At 44.7% G+C, this 27,062-nt stretch overlaps 1 protein-coding gene across 2 annotated transcripts in view; it reads right to left on the bottom strand.

The window, feature by feature from the left end:
- Positions 1-27,062, bottom strand: part of PNISR (PNN interacting serine and arginine rich protein) — a 362,924-nt gene that overhangs the window by 115,188 nt on the left and 220,674 nt on the right. For both annotated transcript variants that reach the window (XM_085611119.1, XM_085611118.1), the window contains exons 8-10: positions 4,284-4,383; positions 3,563-3,616; positions 1,926-2,093 (exon numbers count right to left, since the gene is read on the bottom strand). In XM_085611119.1, coding sequence (XP_085467245.1) covers positions 1,926-2,093; positions 3,563-3,616; positions 4,284-4,383 — 322 coding nt within the window. The remainder of the gene's footprint in view (positions 1-1,925; positions 2,094-3,562; positions 3,617-4,283; positions 4,384-27,062) is intronic.

The following is a 27,062-nucleotide window of genomic DNA, read 5'->3' as shown; positions in this document are numbered from 1 at the left end:
GATGTTGCTTAATCGATCGGTGAGGTGTTACTAACCATTTTGTATATATTTTTTACTCTTTGCTACTTGTATATACTGCATTTTATTCTAGTTGTACATTTTAGTCACTTGACATTTGGGAATCTGCATTTACTGATATATTTGGCCTACCGTTCCACATTAATAAACTTGTGTGTTTAATTTTAACTCCACCTGGATTTGTTTTCTTGCCTTGCCTAACGGGAGTGCTGTGTCTTTTCCTCGCCTTTAGGGAGTGCTGCTCAAAGTGTATTAAATGCACCTGGATTTGTTTTCTTGCCTGGCCTAAAGGGAGTGCTGTGTCTTTTCCTCGTCTTAAGGGAGTGCTGCTCAAAGTGTATTAAAATGCACCTGGATTTGTTTTCTTGCCTGGCCTAAAGGGAGTGCTGTGTCTTTTACTCGTCTTTAGGGAGTGTATTATTTAAAGGTGCAGTGGTGTATAGTCGCCTCTAAAGTGGGAGTGCAGGGTTTGGGTGTGGCTTATTGGTGAGAAGTCACATTCATTACAGCCAATTAATCCAGATGAGGTCCCTGCGAAGCGCAAAAATCTAGAGGGGATGGACCATGATGCCTTTAAGGCGCCTGAAGCACGCTAACCTTAACCAGGACGCCCCACTATATTCACCTTCTGGGAGCCCCCTCCACCCGCTTATGCCCCCACCCCGAAGGCCCCAAGGGGATACTAAAGACAACCAAGGGCTGTCAAGGTAGTGGCTCCCATCCTCCCTCCCTCAACAGACCCCCTCTACCACCATCCCCGGACCTACTAGACCCGGACAAAATCATCCACCACAGGTCGGCGGAGTGATCCCCTCCAACAAAGTTGCCTCTTATGTGGCTGCATGTATTCGCAAGCCATTGGAAAAGAAAGCTAGCAGCCGCCTGCGTGCGGAATGCCCTCACCCATCCAGCGAGGGGGAAGATCTCACTGACCCCGGAGCTGGAACCCACTATGGCCACTTTCCTCGCCAAGCTCATTAAGGATCCCAGAAAGGGGACTGACAGGTCCTGGTACTCCTCGAGGTGATCACCTCGGAGCCGCACCAAGAAATAAAAATGGCCACGAATGGAGCCCAAGGTGGTCCCGCAGCCAAGTAACTAGATCACAAACCCACAAATACGAGTGCAGAGTTGAGCTGAGGTGCTCACAGTAATAAAGCCAATAATTATAATAATTAGGCACCGTAGAGAAAAAAACACATATAAACAACGTCTTTTGACAAGCTGTTACAGCACAATTGGCATGGAAAAAATGCACTTAACTCGGCTGCGAGCAGCGAAGACAGTTATGCATAATCCTTGCCTCCGAGTCCTCAATAGAATTGAAACTTTCCGTTATGAGAGTGAGGATTTTTTAAATTCTCAAACTGAAGTCTAAGGCATATTACCTACCTTGCCCTACAGGTCACAATATTGACCCTACCAGCCACATTATCTACAATTCTGATTGAGGACTGAATGCACAAGCTAGAGCAATGGCTATCGTCAGATAGCATATTGCAGCAGCGAGGAACCAAAAAGTACCATACCCATACTATAAATACTAAGGACCTTCTAGCCCGATTAACAGAGGTTATAGAACTATATTTAGGGAGATTTACAAAGCATCTGGAACATTTCTGACATTTAGAAAGACACTGAGAAAGATTTAGAACTAATAGGATAAAGATATTGAAATAAAGGTTGACTGATAACAGGGGTTGTAAGAAAATATTTAATTATAAATAGTATTCACAAATCTTCAATTTACCCTTTACCAATCTGAAATAGGAGTAGGTGCACCAGCACACCCACAGAGCAGTACATTGTGACTAGTAAATCCACTGAGGTTTCATTATTAAAATGATATATGAAGCATAAAACATATATTCTATTAATAAATGTATAACTGAAGAAGGTATATTTACCGTCCATCTGTTTTTCCAGCATATACTGATCTCTTTCTTTTCTCCTAAATGCTTCCTGCTTTTGCCTGATTCTGTATCGCAGCTGTTCATCATCAGTATCAGAGGATTCAGAGCCTCTCTCACTCCTCTCCTCTTCACTCTCAGCTGAGTCATAATCACCCAGTCCTCCTGTGTGCATAAAGCTCAATTTATCCAGAGGCAACACTTTTTCCTATTTTTTTAACATTTTATAACACTAAGGAATATACTCTGTTTACATTTACAACACCTGCTCCATTTTCAAAAGCATACATTTGAAATCTGGTGAAATATAGAACACTTTATATCACGAGCAGATGTTACACTTCTGTCAGAATTGAATCTGCATGTTTTGCCAAGTAGATATGAGACACCTTAACTCATGTGTGAACCAGCAGGCTAAACCACCTGGACCAAATAACAGATGCTCAATACACAAGATTGGCAGGCCCAAAAGACTTAAAACAGACAATGTATGCTTACTTTGGAGCAACTGAAATGACTCTAATGAATAATGGTTTATTACTGATCCTACAGAAACTGGCAGTAATGTTATTAGCCAATCTTACTCTGCCACATAATGCAGAGGACAAACGGGCACCCATTAAGACTGAAAGAATTAAGCTGAATGTTACAGAAAATGTGCACACTGAGAATAAAGCTCAGTAATAAGCGTCCTGAATACAGTCTTTGGAGTCGGAGCCAACAGCTTTAAACACAGTTCTTAAAGATGCACACAAATGTCCAGCATTAGCTGCTGACTGAGGAATATAAAAAGAGTTGAGCCAAGGAACATTCTTATTACAATATTTGTAGGTGTGCAATACATCATTTCTTCTTTCTATGAAGAAAACTGACGAGGTTTCAACAGATGCGAATTTACCTTAACTTTGGAACATTGGGCAACTGACCTTCCAGCTTCCTTTAACTAGTTAGGTAGATGTGCTTTATTTTGTATAAAGTGGATTTAAAAATATTTGGGACATCAATGAATAAACCAGCTAAATATGTAAGCAAATACCACAAAATAACAAAATATATGAGAAAGCACAGATATCTAAACCAACCAGAGCTTCATCCATGACTTCATATCTACAAAAATGTTGATCTTCTATTTATCTTCACTACAGTCGAACAATAAATGCTAGATGTTGTTCACAAACATACCTCACAAGAGGAAAATGTTTTTGGCACATGAAATCCACAGTGCAAATATCATATGAAATATATATCATGTTGGAGCTCAACATAAACATTTACTGTGCGATTTATTTTTGATTGTGTATAGACTCAACCCACATTAAAATAATACAAGACCTGTTCTGGCTCTTCATAGCAAACATCAGGCAGTTATTTCTATGCAAGTCTTGTGCAAGGGTAAATATACATATTTAGACACTAGAGTTGCAGGCATTAGCGTTCTTATTATTCATTTAAACTGATAAAACCATAAAAACTGACTGCACCTTACTAAAGTAAAATTTGTAGACTTTAACTACAGAGTTTTTCAGAGCAAATTGACTACTACAGCTGCAAAAAGAGTATCTATCATGTTAAAGAATTTAATAAACCAACTCATTTAGCCCTCTACCCCTCCAAAAAATGCATAACCTACTTACCGAGTCCAGTTAGGGAAGCCAATGCACTGGACTGGGCCAGCTGCCTTGCAGGAGCTTTGTATCACATCAACAACAGGAACAACATGTTAACAAAAATAGCCACGATTTCACAGGCATGAGAGACTATGGCATTTTTTTTTTATCTATTACTATTGCTGCTATCTTGGGGGAGAAAAGAAACATTAGAAAAGATCATATCCAGTGAAAACAGTCATTAAACAAAGCTTAATACAAAGCTCAATATTTAAACATTATATTCAGTTTATGAAAACAATTCTTTCTACAGTAGAAACTTTAATTCCAATGCAGTATTCTCAGCCAACCAATTTGAAAGGCGGAACAGATTCTGATTTTAAATAAAGCAGGAGTTCACTTTTGAAGCAGGACTCCAGTCTAATAGAACAGTCTAACAGGAAACAAGATATAGTTCCTCTCACTCGCCTTTTCAGTTTACAAAGTTAAAATAGTATGCACAAATATTCTCAAAAAGCATCCCATCAAATAGCATAACCAAGTGAAAAGGGAGCAAACAACAAAGCCAGTCACTTGGCCTTTTTCCCCACAGCGCACTCTAACGACTAAAGTATATTTAAATGCCACAAGAACTTATGAAGCAAAAACTATGGTATACCCTGTTGCAGATATTGTATGTGCTTGTGTGTGTTAAGCAATACTGGCATGCATGGTTAAAGAGAATATACATAAGCAAAGAAAAGCGTACCTTTTGTTGCTTTACGGTGTGCCTCCTTAGCTACTGTATAAATTTCTTCATTTGTGACATCTAAAAGAATTTCTGTTAGCACCATTTTTGTGAACAACATCTAAAGAAAAGAAGTTCAAATACAATTTGTTTTTAGAAAACAAAATCAGTATTGGTAGTGTTAAATATAAGTTACTTGACACTGATTAGAGAATACTGTTTTCCGGACACCATAGGCTATGCATAATTTGGCGCTTTAGCACAAACACAGAATGCACTCCATATTGCTGAACACCTAGGGCAAAAGGATTGTCCGGACACATATTACCATAATTTGCAACCGATACTGGTAAGCTCTTAAGCCCTTTAGTGCAGGGGCCGGTCAATGGCAGACACTTGCTCTGCCTTCCCAGTGCGTGTACTGGCACCAGGGAGGCCTAAAAAGGACACTAGTACTCTTTTGTTCAGTGAGCCGCGAAATCGCTTCTGTGTCTAAGGGAGGCCTCGTTTGAAAGGGGAGAGCCCATTCATGTAGAAAAATAAAGGTGTTTTCTCCCATAGGGTGGGGGGCTGACCCTCCCCAGGTTAGCGCCAGTTGCACAGCCCTAAAGCCGGATATATGTGTGTGTGTGTGTGTGTATAGAGAGAAAAAGAGAACTTTTCCTGTGTGTTAATGATTGGCCCCCAGGAAAACCATACATTATATATATATATATATATATATATATATATATATATTATCTACTGGCGGTCGCCAGTAGATAGTTATAGTTAGGACCACGTTTCCATAGGAAATCCGCAACATTCTATTTGGAATAACTTTGGCGCCGGTCGACGAATCCTCGCGAAATTTTCAAAATAGGTGGGGCGCTACGCTCCGCTCCTACCCTGAAAGTCTCGGGGGGATTCGTCAAGCGGGGGCTGAGAAAAAAGGGGGGTCCCAAAACGCGTTTTTCCCATGCATTTTTCCATAGGACCTTTAGACACAGCTACAGCCCGAACGGCTGAACAGAGTTACTTGAAATTTGGCAGAGAGGTAGTCCTCAGGTCAAGGAAGTGCCTTTTGTAGGTCTGGTGTAAATCTGTTCAGTAGTTCCTGAGAAAATAGCATTTAAATCAATATATATATCTGAGCCAGCTTACGGTGCGCTTACCGTGCGCTTACCGTACGCGTACGGTGACGTGCGCGAGCGCGATTCTGATTGGCTGTTAGATCTTAGTAAACATTCGAATCGGTCGAAACCAGGAAGCGGCGGCCGCCAATTTCTATCTCGCACTCTGAGGTGGTGGAAGAAAAACAAATGTAAAAAACATATAAAGGGGCTGTTTAGACTGCTCCCAACCACCTAGCCTTGATGGAGGTGTCCTCAAAGAACCCCCAATGGCAAAAATGCAATTTTAATTTTTTCCGAAAAATCGCCGATGATGCTTACCGTACGCGTACGGTAATAAAACGTCAAAAAAATAAAATCTCCATATTCTCAACACCCCGTGTGCAAATGATGCCCGAAGGGCACCATTTGTGCATGGCATATAAACTTTCCATAGCACGACCAAAAATCAAACAATACCTTTCACAACGAAGCGCATAATATGTCCTCCATGCGCGCACGGTGCGCGAAGCGCACCGTGCGTACATGGCCCATCCAGCGTAACGTGGGCACGCGGTGCACGTAGCGCACCGCGTGCCCTCCCAGCGTGCACGGCACTAACTGCGTAAAGTGGGCGCGCGAAGCGCACCGCGTGCTCACTGTGCGCGCACGGTGCGCGAAGCGCACCTTGCGCACACGGAACGAACTGCGTTAAGTGGGCGCGCACGCCACGAATGGCGTAAAGTAACTTAGCATTTAAAAAAACGTACAAATTCACTGAAAAAACCATAGGTTTCACACACGTTATAGTTAGGAATTAGCATTTAAAAACCTTGCAAATTCACTGAAAAAAACCATAGGTTTCACACATGTTATAGTTAGCTGGACATTTTACTGATAAAAAACCAATGAAATTCCCCCGTTATAGTTAGTGCAGGCAACTATAACTCACGCGACCGCAATCCTCTGCTGATGACATATGTGTCTTTATGAAAAAAAAAATATTTGTAATATATGTATAGCTAAAATTTAATGGAAGAAGACATGGGCAAATAATTGTCTAAATACAGTATTAGCATCGGCAGAGGATTGCGGTCGCGTGAGTTATAGTTGCCTGCACTAACTATAACGGGGGAATTTCATTGGTTTTTTATCAGTAAAATGTCCAGCTAACTATAACATGTGTGAAACCTATGGTTTTTTCAGTGAATATATATATATATATATGTGTGGTGCAACTGCCGATGTGTGGTGCAACTGCCGCTGACCTTTAGCAGTAACTTACAATTTAAAAACACTTGTTGCAGAGTTCCTTGTACGTACAGCTTTCGGGCAGCATTAAAATGTCAAGATATCGCTTGTGATTAACTCCATCCACAGTCATTGGCGAGGGATTAAAAGGATCATTCGGGCAAGCAGAATTCTTTCTCCCTCCCCCCACTAAAGGGCAGGGGAGAAAAGGAATCGCTTCTGTGTCTGCCCCCGCCAATCTGTCGCAAACTCCCAACGGAGTAGAGAAGTAGGCAGGGAAGCACACTACTGCTGTGTTGAAAGGAATTTTCACACTTTTGGATACCTCCCCATGTTTGCTAGAGGCACTGTTGGAAAGGGGAAAGTCTATCCTTTTCAGCAATTCCTCTCACAGAGCTATTCCTGCTTGTGGAGTACGCTTGTGGCACTATCCATGAGCATGAATACCACTAGGCCACCAGGGAACATTGTTTGGGGTGGGACTCGTGGTTTCCTGGATCTCATGTAAGAAGTACTTTTGACCCACGTGTGATACATTCCTGTTGCAGGAACAAGTGATACTATAACTTTCCCACACAAATTGTGAGGAAAATGTCACTTTCTTAGCTAAATTTGAGGTTTGTAGGGAATTCTGGGTAAGAAAGCAATGAGGGAGCCATGTAAGCCAATCCTCCTTGGACTCCCCCGGGTGGCTAGTTTTCAGAAATGTATAGGTTTCCCTAGATGGCCGATAAGACCAGGACCAAAAATTCAGGTGCCCCCCTTTGCAAAACCAGGTCGTTTTATGCTAGATAATTCTGATGCCTGCACAACACATTTATTAGGCCTTTCTCTGTTGTGGGCACTTGAGCACACCCACACAGGTGAGGTACCTTTTTAGGTCGAGGACTACCGGTCTGCCGAAGGCAGAACCGGAAGTCGGAGATTTAATGTTTTCCAGAGTGGCTATTTAGCCCGCCTCTCTTTTAGCTTCTCCTCCATTGGCTGGCTTCCTAAACGGAGGCCAGCCATTGGAGGAGAGAGCCGTCCCTCCAAATAGGCTCCGTCTTTTTCAGATTCGGGGGCGTGTTCCTTGCTGTTCTTTCCACTTTTTAGCCACGCCCTTTTACAACAGCAGGAACACGCCCCCGAATCCGAAAAAGTTACGATTCTTCCATCCGCCATTTTTTTGCTGTCCTCCGGCCGTGAGGATCTTCTTGCTGTTGTGCGTATAGGTAAGGCATTTTGCCTATTTGTTCGTCCTTGCTCTTTTTTTTTTCCATTCGCCTTTAGCAAAGTCAGCCGTGTGTTCTCCACTCGCCCCTCCCTTCACTTTCCGCCTCCGGCCATTCATTACCAGTCCTTCAGTTTCCAAGCGCGCACTCCTCGCCCTGCCTCCATTCACCTCTTTTTCTTTCCCCCTCTAGTCTCACCCCAGGACGCTTCCTTCTCGCCGTTCCCTTTCATGCCTTTACCTTCTTTCCTTTCATGTCTTTACTTTCTTCATGCCCCTCTAGTTTTCTTTCCTTCTTTACCCCTCCTTTCACGCTGTCGTCGTCTCCCGATCTTTCCATCTCTCCTTCGTTCTCTTCCTTCAGCTCCCCCTCGCCCGCTCACTAGTGTTTCTCGCCGCTTTCCGTTTTCCGGTCTGAGGACTCCAATTCTATGGGAAGGTGAGGGTCCGCCGATATAAGCAGGCAATGAGGGTTTGAGAACAGCGAAGAGCCTCCGAGGGCCTGAAATCGCCGATCCCAGGGGAGAGTCTGAGGTTCCAACCGGGAAAATGCACGCGTCCCTCAGTGGGCGGAATTTAGGATCAGCCAATTTCAACCATTGTCTGATAATGTAATCATATTAAAGCAACACAGATTACAACTCTGTGACAGAGGCAGCGCCATGAAAGGTGCAGCACCTGGGCATGAACCCTCTTCACACTCACCTGGGGGGAGGGGAGGTCTGCCTACCTATACTCGGAGCTCTTAGTGGGTTGAAAAAACGGGGGGGATGGTGAGTCTCAAAGGGGTGTAACCTATGTGATAAAGTGCGCGGTTTAAACATGTAAGCTAAAAATCTCAGCTGCCTGACAAGAATTTCGCTGCCTCTTTTTGTGTAACTCTTTATTGCATAATTACTTACAATCATTACAAACATGCGTCGACGTTGCAGCATGAAAAGCATTGAGATAAATTTGCATATAACATATTAAAACCGGACATTTAAAACCTAAAGTGAGTCAGCCTGCCTGCTCATCTATGGTGTTGCTAAGCGCGCTAGGGCTATGTGCGCTATATGCAAGAGACAGTTGGCCATACTGTACCGTACCTCGAAGGGAGAGGCTTTCTAAAGTGCCACATGCCGGTCGTTAAATATTTAATAAACGTTACGTGGATGTATGATATACAATATTTTAAACAGATCAGTAAAAACCACAGAGAATGCCGCCCTAGTCACGTATGATTTAATAAGCGTGCGGTGCGTGCTAAGAGTAGAATGCACTGGTACGCGAAATAGGGCCATATGTCACAGTGCCTCTTTCTGTAATTGCATCCAGATGTATAATAGAACAGGCGTGCACTTGAACCGGCCTGCACATATTAAAACAAGCCCAGACTGTTGGCTTTATCAATGGTTGTTAGCTGCAGAAGATGACTGAGCAACAACAATGACTTTGTGGTAACTTATTGTGAACGTGCTTCAGTTCTGTATTTATGAAACTGTGAAATAACTATACCACGTGATTAGAAACGTTATATCAAATTCTTTGTAATATACTTGTATTTATTGACACTTGAAAAAATGTCTCGCAGCTGATAATACTTGGCGGCAGCTGCCCGTGCAGCAGTTTTGTCACTGCAGACCTGCTACATTTAGAGTCTGAGCTCTGCCCTTCACCCCTCCTGCCCGGCGGCGGAGCCCCACTGCCCGCACTTTCAGGCAACGAGCAGGTGATGAATCATGAATGTATCTTATGATCAGCTCAGCTACTTCGAGGCTGTATGCACCACAAAGGAGTCCCTCCAAAGGTAGTGGCCACAAGTGAAGATCTTTTTTTCACGTCCACGGTGAGGGGGTCACAACATCACTCTATGCTTATATATCACTACCTTGCAACATCCCTCTCCCTCACTACCTCACTCTCACTACCTCACTCTTTCACTACCTCACTCTCTATCTACCTCACTCTCTATCTCACTACCTCACTCTCTATCTACCTCACTCTCTATCTACCTCACTCTCTCTCACTACCTCACTCTCTTTCAATACCTCACTCTCTCTCTATCTCACTACCTCTCTGCTAATTCAATAGGTATCACATATGCAAAAAAAAAGCTAATGACAATGCCATTAATTTAGCGATACAAAAATGATAAAAAAATAATGAGCAATACTAATAGCTCTACCTATAATATTGCCGAGACCATTGCATTGTAAATGCTTGTTTTATAAGGAGACCTGGGGGAACGCTGGGTGGTAGGAAATTTGTGAACAGAAATGCAAAAAAAATTGCTTTTATTTTAGGAAAAGTTTGAGATCTGCAGGGGATTTGGGGTAAAAAAGCTAGGTGAGAGCCACGCAAGTCACTCTAACCTAGACTCCCCTGGGTGTCTAGTTTAAAAAAAATGTACTGGTTTGTTAGAGATCCTTAAGTGCTGGCTGAACTAGGGCCCAAAATCCACAGCTAGCCACCTTGTAAAAAAACATGCATTCTGCTGGGTGAAATGTGATGTCTCCTAGGTCACGTGGGGTACCATTTTTATCGAGAGACGTGGGAATACAGACTAGTAGAACATTTGTTATTACCAACTGAATATCTCTACGTTTGTGCCTTTCAAACAACCACTAAACTTAAATTCAGTATCTGGTTTTACATTTCAGAAGGAATATGCTACTTACCAGTATGCATCTGTTCTTCGCATGTAGAGCTGCAGATCTACACACTTGTGCATAGATCGCCATCTGGTGTTGGGCCCGGATGTTTGCAGTTTGTTTTTCCTCTTGGAAAGTCTTTGGAAGTCACGAGGTCGGTGACCCCTCCTTTGGATCGTATTGCGCATGGGCTTCGGCTCCATCCTCAGATTGTTTTTCGCCAGCAGGGAAAGATGGAGCGTAGTAATAATAGTGAAGATGCCCATGTGTGGGTTATCTAAATAAGATAAACTGGAAAAGATGAAGGTAGCCGGGGAGGCGGGTGGGCTTGTGTAGATCTGCAGCTCTAGATGCCAAGAACAGATGCATACTGGTAAGTAGCATATTCCATTCGAGGCATATGAGCTGCAGATTACACACTTGTGCATAGATTATATAGCAGTACCCACCGTTAGCGGCGACCACCCGTATCTGTTGCAGTGGTTTGAAATAATGTTTTGAGTACAGCCTGGCCCACACTAGCTTGTTGCTTAGTTTGCACATCTACACAATAGTGTTTGGTGAAAGTGTGCGGTGTTGACCATGTAGCGGCTTTGCAGATATCATCTAATGGGATGTTTCCTAGAAAAGCCATTGAAGCCCCTATTTTACGTGTAGAATGGGCTTTAGGGGGAACGGATAGCGTTCGTTTTGCTTTATGGTAGCAAATCTGAATGCATTTGACAATCCACCTAGTTATCCCCGACTTGGAGATGGGGTTGCCCTTGTGTGGTGGAGAGAAAGAGACAAACAGTTGTTTGGTCTTACGGAAAGGTTGTGTTCTCTCAAGTAGTAGAGTAAGGCTCGTTTGACATCTAGTGTGTAAAGAGCTCTTTCTGCAACAGTTTGTGGTTGCGAGAAGAATACTAGTTGTTCTACAGATTGGTTTAGGTGAAAAGGAGAAATGACTTCGGGGAGGAATTTTGGGTTGGTACGGAGAACCACCTTATTATGGTGCATTTGTAGAAAAGGTTCTTGAATAGTAAGTGCTTGTATCTCACTGACCCTTCTGAGGGAAGTGATGGCTACAAGAAAAGCAGTTTTCCATGTTAAGAATTGAAGTTCACATTTGTATAGTGGTTCAAACGGAGGTCCCATTAGTCTGGTGAGAACGATATTTAGGTTCCACACAGGTGAGGGTGGCACTCTGGGGGGAATTATTCTTTTAAGGCCTTCCATGAAGGCTTTAATGGCAGATACTCTAAAGAGTGAGAGATGTTGCCTGTTTTGTAGGTAAGCTGCTATGGCAGCGAGGTGTAGTCGAATGGACGTATAGGCTAGATTGCACCTTTGTAAGTGGAGTAAGTAGCCTATGATGTGTTGAATGGACACATCTAGGGGATCGATGGTGTTGTTATGACAATAGACAACAATACGTTTCCACTTGGCGGCGTAGCACGCTCTAGTGGTAGGGCGCCTAGCTTCTTTGAAGACGTTCATACAGTCAGGGGGAAGATTTAGGTACCCGAATTCTAGGATTTCAGGAGCCAGATCGCAAGGCTGAGCTGAGCTGGGTCCGGGTGTCTGATCTCTCCATGGTTCTGGGTTAAGAGGTGTGGAGAGGTGTAATTTTTTATGCGGTACTACCGATAGTTCCAGCAGTGTGGTGTACCACGGTTGTCTGGCCCAAGTTGGCGCTACTAATATTAGTATGAGGGAGTGCTGTTGTAGTTTGCGCACCACTAGTGGAATGAGTGGGAGAGGCGGAAAAGCGTACGCAAATCTGCCTGACCAGTTCATCCACATCGGATTGCCTTTGGACAATGGGTGTGGGTATCTGGTGGCGAAGCTTGGGCATTTTGTGTTTTTGTGGGTGGCGAAGAGGTCTATGGACGCCCCCACATTTGAAAGTATGGGTGAAGAACTTGCGGGTGAAGTTCCCACTCGTGGAGTTGTTGTGTTTGTCTGCTGAGTAGATCTGCCATAGTGTTTTGTACTCCTGGGACATGTTGGGCTAGGAGAAAGATTTTCTGGGGTATGGCCCATCTCCATATGCTCTGTGCTAATTGAGAGAGCTGTGGAGAGTGTGTGCCGCTTTGTTTTTTAATATAATACATGGCTGTCATGTTGTGTGTGCGGATTAGGACTGCCTTGCCTGAAATCTGTGTTTGAAAGGATTTTAGGGCTAGGAAGATTGCTAGTAACTCCAGATGGTTGATATGGAGTAGCTTCTGTTGAGGTGTCCATTGGCCTTGCATGGTGAGATGTAATAGATGAGCTCCCCAGCCGGAGAGCGATGCGTCTGTTAGTACTATTTGGGGAACCGGGTCCAGGAACGGTCGACCTTTGGAAAGGTTTGTGGTGGTCCACCACTGCAGAGAGCGACGGGTACGACCGTCTACCAACACCAGATCTGTTAATTGACCCTGGGCCTGGTTCCATTGGTGCGCTAAGCACTCTTGGAGAGGACGCATCTGGAGTCTTCCGTGATGTACTATGAAGATGCAAGAGGCCATCATCCCTATTAGTTGCATGAACACCCGAGCTGGAAGGGAGCGTTGTGCTATGAATTTTGCGCGTAGAGCCTGAATGCTTGCAATCCTGGCAGGATTGGGGTAGGCGAGCGCTTTTGAGGTGTCTATAGTGGCACCTAGATATTGTTTTATGTGGGATGGTTGTAGATGGGAGTTTTCGTGGTTTACCGTGAAGCCCAGCTGGTGAAGTAGCTGGATCGTGGTGTGTGTGTGTTGTACACACTGATTGTATGAACTGGCTTTTATCAACCAGTCGTCTAGGTATGGGAAGACATGAATGTGTTGTCTTCGCAGATGTGCTGCCACCACTGCTAGGCACTTGGTGAATACTCGTGGTGCGGTTGTGACTCCGAACGGGAGCACTTTGAATTGGTAGTGTTGGCCGTCCACTACAAATCTGAGGTACTTCCTGTGAGCGTTGTGCACTGGAATGTGGAAATAAGCGACTTTTAGATCCAAAGGGGTGAGGAAGTCGTTTTGGGAAAGTAGCGGAAGTACCTGCTGAAGCGTCACCATATGAAAGTGGTCTGAGTGTATCTATTTGTTAAGGGGCCGAAGGTCTAGGATGGGCCGTAGAGTCTCGTCCCTTTTTGGTATGAGAAAATATAGGGAGTAGACCCCCATATTTTGTTGGTTGGTAGGAACGTGTTCTATTGCCTTTTTGTCTAGGAGGGAGATTACCTCCTGCTTGAGTAGCAGCAGATGTTCTGGTGACACTGGGCGTTGCCTGGGTGGAATGTTTGGGGGGGGGGGTAGATATTAGTTCTAGGCACTAACCTGACCGAATTATTTGTGTTACCCATTTGTCTGAGGTGATGGTAGTCCAGACCGGAAGGAAATGTTGGAGTCTGCCCCCGACCGGAGTGTGATGGTCTGGGGGAAGTGGAGGGAAGTCATTGGGTAGGCGTGGTGGCAGAGCGGGCGGTGTTTGTTTTGCCTCTGCCTTTGTTATTGTTGCCCCTGTAGCCGCCTCTTTGGTAACCCCTTGTAAAGGTGGACTGAGTAGGGGATTTGTATGAAGTGGAAGCGGTGTCTGAGGAGTAGCCTCTGGATGTACTCCGAAAGGAAGAGCGGCGAAAGGAGCGTCTGGGAGGGTGAGATTGTAAGACTCCCATGGATTTTGCCGTGTCAGTGTCCTTTTTCATTTTCTCTAGGGCGTCATCCACTTTGGGGCCAAACAGATGTTCCTGGTCAAAGGGATGGTTGAGGATGGAGGCTTGTACCTCCGGTTTAAAACCTGATATCCTTAGCCAGGCATGGCGACGGAGGAGGACACTAGTATTGATAGCCCTAGAGGCTGTGTCTGCTGCATCTAAGGCACAACGTATGGAGGTATTAGTAATTGTTTTGCCCTCCTGTATTAGCTCATTGGCCGTAGCTTTGTATTTATCAGGGAGATGGTGCATTATGGCTTCTAGCTCGTCATAATGTGCCCTGTCATACCCCGCTAGTAGTGCTTGTGTATTGGCGATACGCCATATATTGGCCGCTTGAGATGCAGTACGGTTGCCTGATGCGTCTAAGAGTTTAGACTCTTTGTCAGGTGGACGCCTGGGAGTTGGCCCTTTTCCGTGCTGTGGATACTACCAAGGAATCTAGTGGCGCTGGCCCTCTGATGTAGGAGGGATCTGTTGGGGCGGCTTTATATTTCTTCTCAATGCGTGGGTTAATGACCCTGGCCCTGACTGGGTCCTTAAAGACCTCTGGCGCATGTTTTATAACACCTTTAAGCATAGGAAATATTGAGGTGGTCCTATGTGTGGTGTCAAATGTATCTAGGAGGAAATCCTCCTCCACTGGGTCGGTATGTAAATCTACCCCGTGGTAGTGTGCCGCCCTTTGCGGTAAATGGTTGAACCCCAAGGAGTCTTCTGGTGGAGAAGGTCTGGAAGGGTAAAGATCGTCTTGTGGGACGTTAGGGACATCAGGGATATTATAATCGTCCCATGGGTCTGGGGATCCTGTGGGAGTGGGGTCCCCTGTAGGTATATCTTGGGGCACATCCCCTATGTCATCGTATGGATCCCCTTGATCATCATCATCCAGGGATGGGGTCGGGGAATGATAGTACTCACGACCCTCTGTGCCGGAGTGATGTCCTCCACATCCGAATCGTCTGCTTCGGATGCGCTGACGAGTCCCTCATCTGTGTGTTGTTCTGGAGCGTCGACGCCTTCCCCGAAGATGTCGTCCGGGATCGTCGAAGAGTGTGCCATGGTTCTTCTGGCTCTTCGATCCCGAATCGTTTTCATGGACTGGAAGGATTTACACGCCGGACAGTCTCGAGCCTCGTGTTCAGGGGAGAGGCAGAGGTTGCATACCTCGTGGAGATCGGTGTGGGGGAATTTGGACCCACATCGAGGGCACTTTTTAAATGGAGTCCTTTTCATTAGCCAGGACCGAAGCTTGGGTAGGCCCGAAGGCCGCCGTCGACGACTGGAACCAAAGGTCTTGCCGATGAGAGGTGCGTCGAGTGGGGTGATCGCGATCGAAACAATACCGCAAATTGGGGTGAGGATTGTGCGTTGATCGTCGAACTGGAAGCTGTTCGGAACCGGAGCGCGAAGATTACATCCGAGCCCGATGGCGGAAAAAAACTATCTGAGGGTGGAGCCGAAGCCCATGCGCAACACGATCCAAAGGAGGAGTCACCGACCTCGTGACTTCCAAAGACTTTCCAAGAGGAAAAACAAACTGCAAACATCCGGGCTCAACACCAGATGGCGATCTATGCACAAGTATGTAATCTGCAGCTCATATGCCTCTAACATACAGTTTTCCTTCATACCCTTTGTCCATTCTTTATAATTTTCCATATAAATTGCTGTAAAATCGGTACACAATGAAAGATCATTGTAAGGTGCAGCTCAGTTGTTGGTTCGAGAACCTACAAGCTCTGTATATCTCCGCGGCCAGAAGGGTCCAGCGAACATAATAGTATATTGCTTTCGAATATCTGCCATAATAAGAATAATTTACAGACGAAAACATACACAAATGGCAGGGTTTTTTCAACGCAATTTAAATATTTTTTATTTTAACTGTTACTCTTTATAGGAAAACCATAAAGCATCTACACAAATGACCCCTTGCTTTATTGAGACTTTTGTCTAGTTTATTTTTTAGAAATGTATAGCTTTCCAGGATCCCCCATGGGTTTCACACTAGTTTGTTTCCACCCAAAACTGGTAGGAAGATGAAAGCACAAAAAATAGGAAAAATGGGCTATCTTTCAGTAAAATTCCAAAACGGTGTTAAACATTTAGATTTTCGGATTCAAGTCTGCCTGTTCTTGACAGCTGGGAAAATGGTGATTTTAGCACCGCAAACTCGCTTTCTTCTGCAGCACTTTTCCCCCACATTTTCTCCCCCAAATCTCAAAATGTAGATATATTTCTCAGTCCCCTCCAGGGGAATTCACAAACCCTGGGTACCATCAGACTCCCCAGGATATTGGTGGGGGGGGGGGGGGGGGGGGGGGGGCAGTCAAGGACACAAATTTGGCATGGATCCCTTATGTGGAAAAAAGTTATGGAGTCCTAAACGCGAACAACCCCAAATACCAGAAAAGGGACTCAGAACTGAGGGGGGAAAAGCCCAGCAGCTAAGGGGTTAATGACCTCAATACTAGGGACTAGTGCATCACCATTCATTGATAGCCGATTTTAGAAGCACGTGTCTGGAAAATAAATAAATATGCGAAGGGAAAACCTAAAGCTTGAGAAAATGTAAAACTGTAAAAGCTTTCAAGGGTGCTAATAATAGTCAAGATGCACTGGAGCTCAGGATAGTTAACAAATGGGGGACCTTTACTGCTCTTTAGCAGTTTAGATTTAAACGAAAGGTTAGTTTCCCATAGAGAATTGGAGGTGTTTTAAAAACAGAGAGGGTAAGTAGGATAGAGAATTACATGGCTACTGTGATGTACCGTAGCTGAATATTTGCTGATGGTTTAACTGACTGCAGAAATGAAAGCAAAATGCAGATGCGACTACGGGTTTGAACAGTTGTTGTGGCATAGGGTGGATGGCCCTAGTGCTCATCTCCATCAGATGAGACTGTCAATAAAGCTCTTCAAAAAGGTTTGTAGTCATTCAAGCCTGAACTGACCTGTATAATATTCAGGCTATGCATGGGTAGTACTAGGTTGGCTGGGGAAATCACAGGTTTATAAAGCACCATATAAAACCCTTACATGTACCATCACTTCTATTACCTCTTTTCCACATACCATCTGTATCATGCTCAATGTCTAAGAGAAGGATTTTGAAATGTTTGACAGTGGAAGAACGCTACCCCAGGCTTTGCCTTAATCAGGTCAATAATAATGTAATGACAGCACAATGCCAGTTTAGACACATTTTTTGCTCGCAGATCACACTATAACATACAGCACTGGGTGGGGTGAGAAGGAAGAAGATGAATATGCAGAAGACACCCTTGCTGGAGAGCCAATATTCCAAATGAGTAAATATTTATTCTCATGAATGGAATATTTTCTATACTCAAATGGTTTCATGTAATATCAGGAAGAGCAAGGATGAAAAGGAGGGCCTAAAATTCGTGTCCTTATGCTACCTAACCTACCTGAGAATGAGGACAAAGTGTTGCAAAGTCCAGCTTTTAAGGAGGCAATATTCAATTTTTTAATAGCTGGAGATTCAAAATTATATTGCAAGACACCTAGTAAAATTATTTCAAACGTCAAACTAACATGTTTACAAAATGATTTAGAACATCAATACACGCAATACTTTGTCACAATACCACCTACGATTTTGAGTAGAAATAAAGGGATAAAGTCACCTTTAAGGTTATTCACCACTAAACAGTCTCTCTTCCATAATTGTACTCAGTCATCTTGTGAAACGACTGTAAATGGATTATCAAAAGAGTTACAACTCCGAGTTTAGTTCAGCAAGCAACAGCTGCCTCCAGAAACAAATGAGTACAGACATGACGCATCTCATCCAGGACATCTGCAACGATTTCTGACCTCCTGATTTAATATATCGTCATAAAAAATGTAAGAATAGAAGTGTGCTTCTTAGTACCTTTGTATGTTTTAATTAGGCAGTCTGCTTCTTTACTTGAGCAAAAATGTCAGCAGATTTGTTGATTGTGGGTACTCATAAGCTGAAGATAGGTACATTGTTGTCAGTCTGTAATTGCAGAGGTAGTAGGGCAGCCCTCTGTGAAATGTGGAAGATTCAGTGGCTTAAACTACGGAGGTTCTTACCTGATACCCACATTGAGTGTCCAGGAAAAGGTGAGGGAGTTCATCCTAGATGTTTCTTACCAAAACCAACAACCAAGAATCACCAGTGATCTGGATATGATAATGGAGTAAATTGCTATACTGATCACGCTCATTTCCAGCCCCTGCAAAAACCTGGCATTTAAACGGTGGGAGTAATCAGCTTGTGAAATTCACCTAGACCCCTTGACCTCTGTTCAGGCATATGGGGCCTGCTTTTCCATTTGCAGCATCTTCTCTTGAAAACAGACTAGGGCGGAAGAATAGAAGGTAATGGCCAAAGCCTTAGGGCGCAAAGTGACCCTTCGCTTGAAAACAAATGCCCTTGCCGGCTGCAAGACGCACTATCAGCGTTTAGGCTTTGACTGCACTCTTAATTGTCTAGCTTGACAGCGCAGCTGTCGCCAGACAATTATGTGAGCATCACTAGAGAGGGGCTCTGGCTCCACCCACATTTCTGGAGGCAGGAATACATGTTTTAATTGGGCAGAAGTAGCACGGCATCCACAAAAAAAGTGGTTGCCTAGCAGCAGCTGTGATCATTTTGTTTATTTATCCAGCTGTTTGCACTTTCAGAGGCACACACATGATATTGTAATGCTATTAAAGTGTCTTGGGTAGCTAAATATTTGATGGTGCTTTTCTCTGGTAGCAGCACAGATGGGAGGTGGGCAGTCATTAACCTATGTGAATGTTTAGGTCTGGCTTGTGGGTGCAACTGTCACTTGACCTTTTAACCTACACCAATATTTTACAGTTCATTGCTTTCACACAAATACATAGCAATTCCCATGTTACTTACTTACAATGCCTCACATGACCATTCAACATTTCCTTAAAGCCAGACCTATTGACATTGCCAATGTAGCAGTAACTTGTGCATTGAGAGGTTGAAGATGTTCTGAAACAACAAGCAAATGCCTTGTACTAAGTTTCCTTCTTTAAGTTTAAACACTTCAATATGGTTTGTATTTAGGGTTCTCACAGTGGTATCTATAACATCCTTTAAAACCAGCAACTTTTGTCATCTGGCCTCTTGACAAGGATTAAGCCTAAACCTATACTCCTCCTAAACAGCTTTGGGCAGAAAAGAGATGTAGTGATCTAAGTAATGCCATGCGTGAGGACCATGCTATGATCACACTGATGTTAGCCAGGATAATGTATAGATAATCAGACTTGCATTTCATATTTCTATAGTTTGATGTGATTGGCCTCCCTGTGGGAGAAAAAGGCTTTTCTTTTCAGAGAAGCAGCCATTATCATAATAGACTGAGCTAGTGGTTGAGGGGGCCCGGAATCAAAGACAGACATTATTGGGAGCAAAGACAGTTGTCGGGCAGGTAGGCTGATCACTGCAAATGTTTGGGTCAGACGGGTAGACACTGAAGACTGTGGTGCAATGGGGGCAAGAAACTAGCTAATAAAAGCTGAAGAGAGCTATAGTCTAAAAGAACCGCAGGAAACTAGCTAGTAAAAGCGGAAGAGAGCTATAGTCTAATGGAACTGATGCAAAGTCTTTAGCATACAGTCTGGCACTTAACGTGAGCAAAAAAAGAATCATACAACAGAAGGGATGGCAAACTCACACTTTTCTGATAAGACACCACATGCATATCAGTATCAATCTTTGGGTGAGAAAGGTGGTTAGGGATATCTAAGCCATCCACAACACTTCTAAAATTCAGTGCAGCCAGCAAACGCTTGTATCATTTTAGTGAAGGTAGCCGACAGGTATGAAGTGTGTACTGGACAGTTTCTGCTCTGTGTTATGGGGAAAAGTGAGGGCAAACTCCAAAAAAACCAAAGTTATCACCCCAGTCCCATAATCTACTGAAAAGAGGAATATGGTGGAGTCGTAGGGTTCGCAGTTTACAGGAGCGAGATGGAGAGTGATTTATCAGCCCAGTGGTACCAACCAAGATCAGGAGACGGTGGGTTAATAGCTCATAACTTTGAGCCACCTGCCTTTTTTAGTGTTTTAAAGTAAGTTATGGGGCCTTGTGGGCCACCGTTCAGAACCTGATGTCACCCCATACAAATTGAGATAGTGGTAGCCCAGGTTCTTGATGGGACAAGCCCCACAAGCACCTTCATAGCAGAACCAAACTGGGATGGTGGGGGCAATCTTAGCAAAATAAAAAATAAAAAATTATTTTTAAAGAGGCAATTGTAATTCTTCCAGCTGCATGCTGGAGCGTTGAAAAGTAAGGACACTGCGGAAACTGCTAAAAGAACATACATTTGTGGTTTTGCCTCTTGCAGAGTAGGCCAGTAGAGGATGCTGGAGTTGATGATAGACTCACTTAAAACCACACGTGCCACAATCCACCCTAGTGATAACCTTGATATGGAAGAAACCTAACCCTCTACAGAAATGCAAAGGGCACAAAAAGCGGACTTAGGGCAGTCCTGAGTGTGCAAAATACTTAGAGCCAAATTGGGGAGGATACCACTAGGGATGTTAACACATTTGAATGAACAAACTAGGAGGTGAGGGGTTCCTGTATGCAACAAATAGCATTCATGCAAGTATCTGCTGAGCATTTACATGTTCACTTTCTTATCAATCCCTTTTTTCCCCACCCTGGAAGAAGTTTTACTTCTGCCCTTCTCAGGAGGAAATTTCCAAGCTTTCACAGTATGGGGAAAAATTAGAGAAGAGCTGGTGTAAACGGCTAAAACATGGATTTTACAGGAGAAGTACATTTATGAAGCAACTTGCCCAAAGGGCAGGTAGATATTTTATTAAATTCTACATCCCTGTGTTGCTGCTGGCGAGCCAAGTGTTCGCTGGCCCAATCCACAATTCTCTGTCACCGGTGGTTGCTGACGTGGTGGGCATTAGCTGATTAAATCTTGCTATCACTTGTGATTTAAAGGCCACGTAGGCAAGGTCAAAAGGGTAATACCCTGGGAAAGAAAAAAAATGTTGAATGTTCGGCAAGTGTATATATAGGAGAGTGGCAGAAGTAGAGTTGTGTCTGGGGCATGGTGGAATGCAGGAGTGTACTTGCATATTGTCTGGCAATGGAAGAATTGATAACAGTCAGGTGAGCACTTAAGTTTCAGAAGTTAGGTGTGCCTGGGATGTCAGCAAAACATGTGGAGGGGTGTTCCAAGGACTCTCCAACACTGAAGAGTGTGATAGAAGGGGTCGAGTTAAGTTGGTTACTAGCATAGCACTTTATGCCACACTAAGGATTCCTTAAAGCACTGAGGGGGTCAGGAGAGAACAGAAAGCTTGGGAAAGGGCTGTTGACATGTGATGCAACAGATGCTCTGTGCAATTTGCAACTAGAAGGACCACAATGCACTGTTAGGCCATGAACAGAGACAGGGATATTAATGCCAAGATGTACAGTTATAAAGTCAGTGATGCTGCTTTGCTGGAGTGTGTCCTATCATGGGTTTTAGAATAATGGTAGGTAAGACCGTAGGCAGACAAAGGGGAGGTGAGGTTGGTCATCAAAAGATCACTTTCTCCTTTCAGTTGCAGCGATCAAGCTCTCAGTTTCTCCAACCAGTTCTAGATTCAGTTTTGTTGAGGAAACAAGCTAGTAGATTCCAGGTCTCTCATTTTCGACCCTCTGAGAAGAATGTGTGTGGAAGGTCAGCAATAAGGCGAGTCTCTAGCTTCCTGCCACAAATCTGGGACCAGCTGTGGGTTTCCTGCCTATGAGTTTCTTTAATTGCATAGTCATGTCACATTTCCCAGGTCAATGCATGATGTGTTGCTCCAGTGCGGGTTTTTTCTTTCAATTCTGGTAGTCTTGTATATTCCATTATAAAACAAGAGAACTAGTCGCAGAATTCAAAGAAAAAAAGCCTGGACTGCACCAGCATACCAGGTATGGACCTGTGAAACATAGCAGCTGTGTCTGTATTGTCTGTGCTGTAAAGCCTCATAATTTGTCGCCACTGAAGTCAAATCCCAACCACCCACTCATTATCGACCAATAAATGGAACACCTAAGCTCCACTCTCCACATGAATCGAATGCTCTGCCTCTCCGTCTGCTTTTCTGCACCTCCCATCCTGTTTTTGCCTACGTGTGGCTTCCTACGTCTCTATGTTGTGGTCTCACCATGTACTTCTGTGCTCCACTATTCTCAGTGTTGCTCTGTTTCGCCATGTGCTTCTGTGTTCCACCGTTGCTGCATTTCCTTGCCATGCTCCTCTGTCCCCATGTTCTTTCATCCCCTGTATTGCAACACCCCCATTCTTGCATCCCAGCCCCTTTTTTCTGCCCTACTTCCGTTCCGGTTTTACTTCTGCACCCCTGTCTGGCATATTCTTTTTAGATACCAATCCAACTCGGATTAGTGATTTAAACACCCACCTCATCTTGTTGGTGCACGCATGCATAGTATGCAGGTCTACAAAATGACGCAGCTGTCAGCATTATTGGATTGTTTTTTAATTCTTTAGCCTTGCTGCACAGTATCAGGGCATAACAAAGAACAAGAAAAAAGGTTTAACAGAGAGAGAAAGGTTTAACTATAGTGGCACTGTAACAGCTCAAAAGTTGGGACAAAGTTAACCTCTCAAGTTGTGAAGAATCACTCTGTTCTGTTGTAACAGAAGGTTTTTCTTCACAACCAGTGGCAGAGATGGGCACAACTCAAGTCTAGAAGCCCACGACCGTACATACTTCAGGACTAATACAGAGCATTCAGAATCACCTGTGCTTTGTGATAACACCATCTATATTTTATCTTTTGCATTAGTGGGACTGTAGGAAATGATTTGTGGAGGCTGATCATTGAAGGGAGAATCCGTGCATCACCCTTTGCATTACCTGTGTAGAATTCTACACACAGTTTCTCTTAAACTTTGTTTTGATTGAAATGAGTCTAGACTGCTCCTACCAGGAAGATAATCAGCATCATATCTGGAACAATGTTCACTTGGTGATTCGTCACTGCTTGTCATATAGCATGCACCAGCATTATACTCAAAACTCCTACCAGATAAGCTACTTTACAAACAAATTCCTTTTTCAAAGGCTCACAGCTACAAGCCTATACCCTCATTATGAACGGCTTTCCAACTTACTCCACCCTTTGTGTTTATGTAGAACACTACTGTGGAATTTTCATTTAGAACCTCTTGTTTGCCTTTCAACAGAAGCCAAAATGCCTTGAGGACCAACCACATACTTCACTGCCAACAAGATTGGGAGGAGATTTTGCTTCTGCTTGGTGTATCAAGCGCTGATGAACCTGTGATCCAGTAAACAATTATCCAGTTCTGTGTTGTCCTTCAGTGGATCCAAAACTAAGGTGTCACTAAAAAAAATCATTAGGCTTGAGGAATAGAGTACTTAGCTCATAGTGAATATGCTACTTACCAGTATGCATCTGTTCTTGGCATGTAGGGCTGCTGACATTCATATCTGTGCATAGATCGCCGCCTAGTGTTGGGTCCGGATGTTTGCACGTTGTTGTCCTGGAAGAGTCTTCGAAGTATCCTGGGATAGGTGACTCCTGCCCTGGACTACAGTGCGCATGGGCATCCTCTCCATCCTCAGATTGTTTTTCGCCATTGTGGCAGTGATGGAGTAGATACAGAAAGTGATGACCATGCTTACAGTAATTCTGAGAGCTGCAGCTGCTACAGGCGCCGGGGAGGAGGGAGGGCGATATGAATGTCAGCAGCCCTACATGCCAAGAACAGATGCATACTGGTAAGTAGCATATTCAGTTCGAGGCATGTGGGCTGCTGAATTCATATCTGTGCATAGAATACATAGCAGTACCTCCTATTAGCGGCGGCTACCCGTGCCAGCTGCAGCGGTCTGAAAAAGAGTTTTGAGAACAGCCTGTCCTACAGCTGCCTGCTGTTTTGATTGCACATCTACACAATAGTGTTTGGTAAATGTGTGTGTAGTGGACCAGGTGGCTGCTCTACATATATCATGCAAAGGGATGTTTCCCAGGAAAGCCATGGAGGCCCCTAACTTGCGTGTTGAGTGGGCTCGTGGGGGAATCGTTAATGTGCGTTCAGCCTTTTGATAGCAAATTTGGATACATTTAACGATCCATCTGGCTATACCTGCTTTGGAGATTGCGTTGCCTTTGTGTTGTGGGGAAAAGGCGACGAAAAGTTGTTTAGTCTTCCTAAAGATCTTAGTCCTGTCGATATAGTACATGAGGGCTCTCTTCACATCTAGTGTATGGAGTGCTCTTTCTGCGACAGTTTGTGGGTTTTGAAAGAAAACGGGCAGTTAAATAGTTTGATTCATGTGGAACTGCGATATCACCTTGGGCATGAATTTGGGGTTGGTACGTAGTACGACCCTGTTGGCGTGAACCTGTATAAATGGCTCTTGAACGGTTAGTGCCTGGAGTTCACTAACTCTTCTTAAAGAAGTGATCGCTACTAGGAAAGCTACTTTCCAGGTAAGGAATTGAATCTCGCATGAGTGTAGAGGTTCAAAGGGTGGACCCATCAGGCGTGTGAGGACCAAGTTGAGGTTCCACATCGGAGCCGGTGGGTGGCTTGGAGGAATTACTCGTTTGAGTCCTTCCAAGAATGCTTTGATGGCAGGCACTCTGAATAAAGAGAGGTGCTGCCTGTTCTGGAGATAGGCTGATATTGCGGTCAAATGGACACGTATCGAGGTGTACGCCAGATTGCATCGGTATAGGTGTAAGAGGTAACAAATTATGTTTTGGATGGATGCGTCTAGCGGGTTGATGTCATTATTATTGCAATAGATGACGAATCTTTTCCATTTAGCTGCATAGCAAGCTCTGGTAGTGGGTCTTCTAGCCTCCTTAATGATGTCCATACAGTCAGGTGGCAGGTTTAGGTAGCCAAACTCTAGGACTTCAGGAGCCAGATTGCCAGGTTCAGCTGTTGCGGATCTGGGTGCTGAATCTCTCCATGGTTCTGCGTCAAATGCGCGGGTTTGATCCGCAGCCTTTGATGCGGCACCACGGAAAGTTCGAGAAAAGTGGTGTAACATGGCTGGCGTGCCCACGTTGGAGCAACCAGGACGAGTGTCAGTGAGTGTTGTCTGAGTTTGCGAGCCACCAGCGGTATCAACGGTGCTGGGGGAAAAGCGTACGCAAATCTGCCGGACCAGTTCATCCATATCGCATTGCCCTGCGACTGTGGATGTGGGAACCTGGCGGCAAAGCTTTGGCATTTTGCGTTTTCGCTTGTGGCGAATAGGTCTATCTCTGGATGACCCCATTGCTGGAAGTACGGTTGGAGTACTGATGGGTGTAACTCCCACTCGTGCATCTGGTGGCTGTGTCTGCTGAGCAGATCCGCCATCTGGTTGTCCTTGCCGGGGAGGTGTTCCGCCATGAGGAACATGTTCCTCTGAATGGCCCACTTACACATGCTCTGAGCCAGATGAGACAACTGTGGAGAGTGTGTTCCTCCCTGCTTCTGTATGTAGTACATGGCGGTCATGTTGTCCGTCCGGATCAACACGACTTTGTTGCACAAGTGTACTTTGAATGCTTTCATAGCCAGGAAGATTGCCATCAGTTCTAGAAGGTTGATGTGCATCTTCTTTTGTTGTGTTGTCCATAGTCCCTGCACTGTGTAGTTGAGTACATGAGCTCCCCATCCCTGGAGAGATGCGTCCGCTGTCAGTATTATCTGTGGAACAGGCTCTTGGAACGGTCGGCCCTTGCAAAGGTTTTGTGGATTCCACCAATGCAGAGAGTTGTATGCCCGACCGCTCACCAACACTAGGTCTTTTAGTTGTCCGTGAGCCTGGTTCCATTGACGTGCTAAGCACTCCTGAAGCGGGCGCATATGTAGTCTCGCGTGTGGGACTATGAAAATGCAGGAGGCCATCATGCCTATCAACTGCATGAACACTCGCGCGGGAAGGGAGTGTTGTGGTTTGAATTTGGAAATCAGCATTTGCATGCTGTTGATTCTCACTAAATTTGGCTGAGCTGTGGCCGCCAGAGTGTCTATGGTCGCACCTAGGTACTGTTGTACGTGTGCGGGTTGGAGATGTGATTTTGGGTAATTTAGTGAGAACCCCAGACTGTGAAGGAGGTGAATGGTGCGGGACATGTGGCTGGCACATTGCTGGGCTGACTTCGCTTGAACAAGCCAGTCGTCCAGGTAAGGGTAGACGTGTATGTGCTGCCTCCGTAGATGTGCCGCCACAGTAGCTAGGCACTTTGTGAAAACTCTGGGTGCTGTTGTGACGCCGAAGGGAAGAACCTTGAATTGGTAGTGCTGCCCTTGAATAGTGAACCTGAGATATTTTCTGTGTGATGGGTGAATGGGTGTGTGGAAATACGCATCTTTGAGGTCTAGTGTGGCCAGAAAGTCTCCCTGTTTGAGCAGTGGGAGGACTTGCAGGGTGAGCATGTGGAAATGCTCCGAAAGAATATAGCGGTTGAGGGGTCTCAGGTCTAGTATAGGTCTGAGTGACCCGTCCTTTTTTGGTATTAAAAAGTACAGGGAGTACACCCCTGTACCTTGCTCGTGGACGGGTGCGACCTCTATTGCGCCTTTTTGCATCATGCTTAGCACTTCCTGCTGTAATAGCGCTAAGTGCTCTGAGGACATAGGACAGTGTTTTGGGGGTATTGTGGGTGGAGTAGAGGTTAATTCTAGGCAGTAACCGTGTTTGATAATATCTTTGACCCACCTGTCCGTGGTGATGGAGTTCCACGTGTCCAGGAACTTTTGCAACCTTCCCCCGACAGGTGTTGTGTGGTCGGGAGGAAGGGAGAGGGCGTCACTGTTTGTTCTTGGGAGAGGATCTGGTATTGCCGTATCCGCGTCCTCTGCCCTTTGTGCTTGAACCACGATATCCACCCCTGGTGTTTTTATCGTATGTACTTTGGGTGTTGCC

The sequence above is a fragment of the Triturus cristatus genome, chromosome 6, assembly GCF_964204655.1.
Source record: "Triturus cristatus chromosome 6, aTriCri1.1, whole genome shotgun sequence".
In the NCBI taxonomy this organism is placed as follows: domain Eukaryota; kingdom Metazoa; phylum Chordata; class Amphibia; order Caudata; family Salamandridae; genus Triturus; species Triturus cristatus.
This window is presented reverse-complemented; position numbering and strand designations above follow the sequence as displayed.